Raw genomic sequence first — 7,305 nt, 5'->3', positions numbered from 1 at the left:
CAAAACAAAACGAATGGGAAAGCAACAATGGACCAAAACAAAACGAATAGGAAAGACACAATGGACCAAAACAAAACGAATGGGAAAGACACAATGGACCAAAACGAAACGAATGGGAAAGCGAATGTTCCAGAAGGAGAAGCTTTCTCTGCACAAAATAATGTACCCTTCGTTATTGTATCTCAAATCAGCAGCAATTGATTTCACGACGGATATGTCGCCATCATAATCATATTTGGAAATAATCGACGGGTGTTGATATGATCAAAAGTGTTCCTTGTGATTTCTGTCATTTCCCTGATTTCTATTTTTGAGAACAAGACAACCTATATTGATATAGCAGGTATCGTCTCTAAAGCAGAAAACGCTTACTCCTCCGGAACACATGGGCCCATATTTATGAAACCGTTCACATGCTCAGCATGGATTTTGTGCTCAAACCAACTTTCTTCTTTAATACTCACTTAAATTATATCAAACGATTAAATAAATCAAATGTTTATTATTTCAATGGTCTCCGTGTATGCTCTTGAGACTCTTTGGCCTGATTATATCGCATAACCGTTCTGCTTTCATAACTTATCACAGAAATTGAATTTCAATGGTTGCAAATCTGGTGATCATGACGACTAAAACATATACATATGCACAGTTACACACGACATACTATCACGGACCGCTGAAATAGAGCCCCTCCTCCTCTTCAAAGACACAATACCGCGGTAAAACACCAACGATATATAAAATATGAAAAATAATATAAGAAAGTCGTTTGCGCATTTATTTACTTACATGAAATTTATTTTTCTTATAAATTATGATCATTAAATAAATAACTGTTATATGCATATGTAGCAAACTATCTAGCTCTTATGCATTACCTTGTGAATTTGTAAGATTTAGCTTTGAATATATGTATCAATTCCTGATAGTTCCTTGTGATGACGTCTTTTAAAATTCAAAAGTTAGCAAACTGACCTCTACTTAGTCGAAGAGATCGGAACAGACACACGACTGAGGTTGCAAGAAAAACCAACTGAACACACATATACATTATATGGAGATATTATCATAAGCATTAGCTCCCTGAATGACTGCATCAATGGTGAAAAACTCCAAGTCCTCATCCCCAGGTGCAACATTTATACTTTTAGAATGCTTCCTTGCATGGTGACGTTTTAGGTTTCCCTTCTCAGTAAATTCTTGCTTACAAATGTTACACTTGTAGAGTCTTTCTCCGAGGTGTCTCTTGGTATGTCGCTGCAGATGTTCTCTTCTACTAAAACATTTTTCACAATTTTCACACTTGTATGATTTACCCTCAGCATGCCTCGTCAGATGTCGCTTCAAGTTATCTTGCCAACTAAATTCTCTACCACAAATGTCACATTTAAACGGTTTCTCTCCCGTATGTATGCGAAGGTGCGCCAGTAGGTTACTTTTTTGACTCAACTCTTTCCCACAGACATCACATTTGAATGGCTTTTCACCTGTATGTGTCCTCACATGTTGATGCAGATTTTCTGTTTGATTAAAAGCCTTTCCACAAACATCACATTTGTATGGTTTTTCTCCGGTGTGGATTTTCAGGTGTCCTTTTAAGTGGCCGGCCCGACTGAAGTCCTTTCCACAGTAATCACATGTATATGGTTTTTCTCCAGTGTGAACCAAACGATGCTCTTTTAAGTGTCCAGATCTACTGAAATCCTTTCCACAAATTTCACAACTGTATGGTTTTTCTCCAGTGTGGATCCTCATGTGTTTCCTTAAGTCACCAGCCTGGCCGAAGTCCTTACCGCAGACGGCACACTTGTGGGGTTTGAGTCCTGTATGGATGACGAGATGTCCCTGTAGATGTCCTTTGTTGCCGAACTCTTTCCCACACACCCCACACGTGTGGGGTTTTTCTCCGGTGTGTATTCGGAGATGCCTTCTCATAGCTCCCGAGTAATTGAACCCTTTTGCACACATACCACACTTGTAAGGTTTCTCCCCCGTGTGGGTTCTTAAATGTGGTTCTAAACTTGCTTTCTGCATAAACCCCTTACCACAGATGTCACATTTAAATGGCTTTTTCCGTGTTTGTGTTTCAGGTTTCTGAGTGGGACCGTCGGACAAATGGCAAGCATCACTTGTGTACGACGGTGTTTCAATTGTCTCGGATGAGGGAGACTCGTATGGTAGCCTGCTTAAATCTGTTCTCATCTGAACATCTTTACTCTGATCATTTTCTGTTATTGTATGTATAAATCTACATTCTGGAAAAGTAATATTCCTACCAGTTATCCCATCAGTATGGTCGATCTTACATTGTTTCGTCTTTTCCTTTTCTGAAGCATTCGATATACATGATGAGGTATTAGCAATTTCCAGTAAAGTTATATTTCTGCTACAGGTGGTATTTTCATTTTTGTAAATATCGTAAGAGTCAGTAATTTCGCTGTCAAAACTTTGCACTGTATGTAATGGTGTGTCTAATGAGGTGAGATTTCTTGTACAAATGAGGTTGTCCTCTAAAAGAGGGCTTTCATCGACACGTGTATTAGCATGAGTTTTTGTAGCTTGCTTCATGGTAGTGTATTTACATATTAGTGTTCTTTTTCTTCAATGATTCTTGAATGCGATTTGGTTACAGTGGTTGCTTGTTACTAATTACTGTTTACTTCCATCCAAGCTAGAATATAAGTTGATAATCTGGTTGTGCAATAAGATGTCTTGGACATTATATGACTACATATCTCTTATCCTGCTTTATCACACTAAATATCAGGTGATATCAGCACCTAATCTGTCCACAGTGTCTTGATAATCACCAGCCTTTGTCGGGGTATCTGCCACACATGTTTTGCTGAAATAAAAATAAAACATGTTACTAAATGAAATGTTCTTACTAATGAAAAAGTACTTTGCTAAATATGTAAATTCCACAAACACTTAATGGTTGTGTTGCAAGAATCTTTTCATTATCCAGACTTACCAACTGAAGGAAATGTGTAGAAATATGTTAATTCCTGTACAAATATGCAAACATTATACATGCAGGTCTGGTAAGTGGTGGAGGTGCAGAGGATAGTGCATTTATCTTTTACCCAGATGACCGGTATTCGACTCCCAGATCAGACGTGTAAAAGGTATTTGGGTAACCTGCCCGACCAAGCGGGGTTTCCCCAGTTTTTTTTGACGGGAATGATAAATGTAATTTACAAAAACTTGTTTCATAATTTACGAAATAAACAGTTTACTCATTTAATTAATATCATTCAGTGACAAAGCTCTTTATTATTTTGTGTTTTGATGTTATATGTTTACCTTATGTGTTTAGTATTCACTGGTTTGATGATATATGTTTACCTTATGTGTTCAGTATTCTGTGTTTTATGTTATATGTTTACCTTATGTGTTTAGTATTCACTGGTTTGATGTTATATGTTTACCTTATGTGTTTAGTATTCAGTGGTTTGATGTTATATGTTTACCTTATGTGTTTAGTATTCACTGGTTTGATGTTATATGTTTACCTTATGTGTTTAGTATTCACTGGTTTGATGTTATATGTTTACCTTATGTGTTCAGTATTCTGTGTTTTATGTTATATGTTTACCTTATGTGTTTAGTATTCACTGGTTTGATGTTATATGTTTACCTTATGTGTTTAGTATTCACTGGTTTGATGTTATATGTTTACCTTATGTGTTCAGTATTCAGTGTTTTATGTTATATATTTACCTTATGTGTTTAGTATTCAGTGTTTTGATGTTATATGTTTACCTTATGTGTTTAGTATTCACTGGTTTGATGTTATATGTTTACCTTATGTGTTTAGTATTCACTGGTTTGATGTTATATGTTTACCTTATGTGTTCAGTATTCAGTGTTTTATGTTATATATTTACCTTATGTGTTTAGTATTCAGTGTTTTGATGTTATATGTTTACCTTATTTGTTCAGTATTCAGTGTTTTATGTTATATGTTTACCTTATGTGTTCAGTGTTTTATGTTATATGTTTACCTTATGTGTTCAGTGTTTTATGTTATATACTTACCTTATGTGTTCAGTATTCAGTGTTTTGATGTTATATGTTTACCTTATTAGTTCAGTATTCAGTGTTTTATGTTATATATTTACCTTTTGTGTTCAGTATTCAGTGTTTTATGTTATATATTTACCTTTTGTGTTCAGTATTCAGTGTTTTATGTTATATACTTACCTTATGTGTTCAGTATTCAGTGTTTTGATGTTATATGTTTACCTTATTAGTTCAGTATTCAGTGTTTTATGTTATATATTTACCTTTTGTGTTCAGTATTCAGTGTTTTATGTTATATATTTACCTTTTGTGTTCAGTATTCAGTGTTTTATGTTATATACTTACCTTATGTGTTCAGTATTCAGTGTTTTGATGTTATATGTTTACCTTATTAGTTCAGTATTCAGTGTTTTATGTTATATATTTACCTTTTGTGTTCAGTATTCAGTGTTTTATGTTATATATTTACCTTTTGTGTTCAGTATTCAGTGTTTTATGTTATATACTTACCTTATGTGTTCAGTATTCAGTGTTTTGATGTTATATGGTTACCTTATTAGTTCAGTATTCAGTGTTTTATGTTATATATTTACCTTTTGTGTTCAGTATTCAGTGTTTTGATGTTATATGTTTACCTTATATGTTCAGTATTCAGTGTTTTGATGTTATATGTTTACCTTATTAGTTCAGTATTCAGTGTTTTATGTTATATATTTTCCTTTTGTGTTCAGTATTCAGTGTTTTATGTCATATATTTACCTTTTGTGTTCAGTATTCAGTGTTTTATGTTATATATTTACCTTTTGTGTACAGTATTCAATGTTTTATGTTATATGGTTACCTTATGTGTTCAGTATTCAGTGTTTTGATGTTATATGGTTACCTTATGTGTTCAGTATTCATTGTTTTATTCAGCAGTAGTGTATAATATTTATGTAAGAATTGTTTTTTTTTTCATATTTTTATATTTTTAAATTTCATTTTTTTACCAAGTACTGTAAAAACTTGTGTAATATGCACAGTTTTTTTGGGGAAATGTAATGTCCAAAGTGGGGGGTGCGCAAAATACATAATTGTAAGCAATATCAAGGGGTTTTTTTCATGAAAAGATTGACGATTCTGTCAGACCGCCATCTTGGACACAAGAGATAATCTCCCTTGGTACACGGAACTCAAAGACAAATGACGATCAACAAATTCATTTATGTCAAACATCAATAAAAGATACAATTGATACATAATGTGTTGTTACCTGAGTTTATGTGAAAAGTATTATTAAATAGGTAACTGTTATACAACCCAAACAAAGTACCTTGTAAGCATATTTACCTATGTTGTCCCTCCAACAGCTTCAGACTGGCTCTTAAACATGTTAGGAACAGCTAGGTGTGAAAAGCTGGAAAAGATCAAAGTTCAGTTGATAAACAAATGTATGTCTATATATAAAGTTAAAACAGCTGGGGAGAATCAAATAAATATACCAAGAGACATCAAACAGTGATGTCAAAAATATAAATAGTGATTTGTAACGCTTAAAAACAATCATAATATGCTACAGGACATCAACAAGTGCACAGCTGGAGACAAAGTCTAGATACTTTACCCCTAGAGACAAAGTCTTGATAATTTACCCCTAGAGACAAAGTCTAGATACTTTACCCCTAGAGACAAAGTCTAGATACTTTACCCCTAGAGACAAAGTCTAGATACTTAGTGCATAGTATACCCCTAGAGACAATCAAATTAAGGTACCTGGTACTACAGGAATCAAACTGAGGAGGATAGAAACACATTGTGATATTGTTTTGAGAGGAATGGGTGTGGGGTGAGGGGTGTTAATTTAAGCAGTAACAAATATCACCAAACTAAGTTATTTAGACAAACTGTACTTCATTTTATACAATTTTTCATTTTATACAAATTGTGAGTATATAAAGCAATACTATGTACACCTGGAGAGTGCATTCAAGTGAGATAAAATTGTTTAGGTCAGAGGTAAAATCTAGGGCCAGTCAGGATACCTAAAACATACATTTTTTGCCTAAAATAACTAACAGTGGAACACATGGAGACAGTAAAACATTACCACTGGCCATCTTTCACTACACATCTTTCCATCTAATCAGGTAGTATAAAGGTGAATTTAAACATTCCTCTGTGTATTGTTAATAACTTGAATGTGAGTCAAATCAATTAACTTTAACAAATTTGATAGTCCTTAACCCCAACAAATGGTAGGATAACTATCATTACTCTATACAGTGTGGTTTAAAAGTGTCATTTAAACTGTTTATAAATACATTCCTCTAAATTGCAAATTCATTTTATGCAAATATCTACAGTATAATTTTTGGGTAGGATTTTAAATTCTGTGTAGATACTCCTGATCATCAGCTGAATTGCTTTTATTCACACATTTGAAATAGTATTTTGTTACTTTTGAAAGAATGCTATAGGTACTATGTTATTGTTCCTGGCAATATCTAGGTCTGGTCAGGGGCATTAGGTCTATGCCATAGATCTTCATGATACTTGGTAAACAGAACACATAATTAACTGGCATAAGATAGCAGTGTATCTTCAGATTTCATAAAGGGAATGCATAGTGGTAGTGTCATATGTAGGCAGGATTCAAACTAGAAACACTTAGTTGAGTTATTGGATGGACTACTTGTATTACATTATATCTGCAAGTATGAACCTATATTAAATGCGGATCTGTAATCTGACTTAGAGTAGACGCAATCTTTTCCTTTGGAAAATCTGAAAAGTGGGTCCTCAATTGCAAGGAAACAATCCTCGAGGGAGTCTGTTTCATTCATCGACTGACCCCACCAACTTTTTATTTCATAATTTTTAGCCATAAATTGCAGAAGAAAAGAGCGACCAGAAACGTCTATAATAACTTTCACTCCAGAACTCCAGGTTTTGTCACGGCAATGGTTGACTCCCTCAAGTGGGACTCCCTGCAGAGTCGTCAGAGGAAGGCCAGGCTGGTCAACTTCTATAAGATCACTCATGATCTCATAGCTATACCAGCAGACCAGTACTTAACCAAGACTGACTCAAGGACTTGGGGAAACCACCACTATCGTCCAATTCAGGCATCCAAAGACTTTTTTAAAGTTCTCTTACATGCAAAGACCATAGCTGACTGGAACAGCTATATATAGCTGCTCTCCTATCTTGCTGATGCAGACAGCCTTAAATCATTCAAGGCTGGCCTTTACTCTCCACATTAAACAAATTACCATCACCCCCCCCCCCCCCCCCCCC

At 34.6% G+C, this 7,305-nt stretch overlaps 1 protein-coding gene across 1 annotated transcript in view; it reads right to left on the bottom strand.

The window, feature by feature from the left end:
* Positions 1–766: 766 nt before the first annotated feature.
* Positions 767–7,305, bottom strand: part of LOC110443032 (gastrula zinc finger protein XlCGF57.1-like) — a 15,699-nt gene continuing 9,160 nt past the window's right edge. The window contains exons 2-3 of the mRNA XM_021486981.1: positions 5,359–5,425; positions 767–2,848 (exon numbers count right to left, since the gene is read on the bottom strand). Coding sequence (XP_021342656.1) covers positions 1,054–2,571 — 1,518 coding nt within the window. The 5' untranslated portion in view covers positions 2,572–2,848; positions 5,359–5,425 and the 3' untranslated portion in view covers positions 767–1,053. The remainder of the gene's footprint in view (positions 2,849–5,358; positions 5,426–7,305) is intronic.

Source organism: Mizuhopecten yessoensis, unplaced genomic scaffold (assembly GCF_002113885.1).
Source record: "Mizuhopecten yessoensis strain PY_sf001 unplaced genomic scaffold, ASM211388v2 scaffold716321, whole genome shotgun sequence".
Classification (NCBI taxonomy): domain Eukaryota; kingdom Metazoa; phylum Mollusca; class Bivalvia; order Pectinida; family Pectinidae; genus Mizuhopecten; species Mizuhopecten yessoensis.
This window is presented reverse-complemented; position numbering and strand designations above follow the sequence as displayed.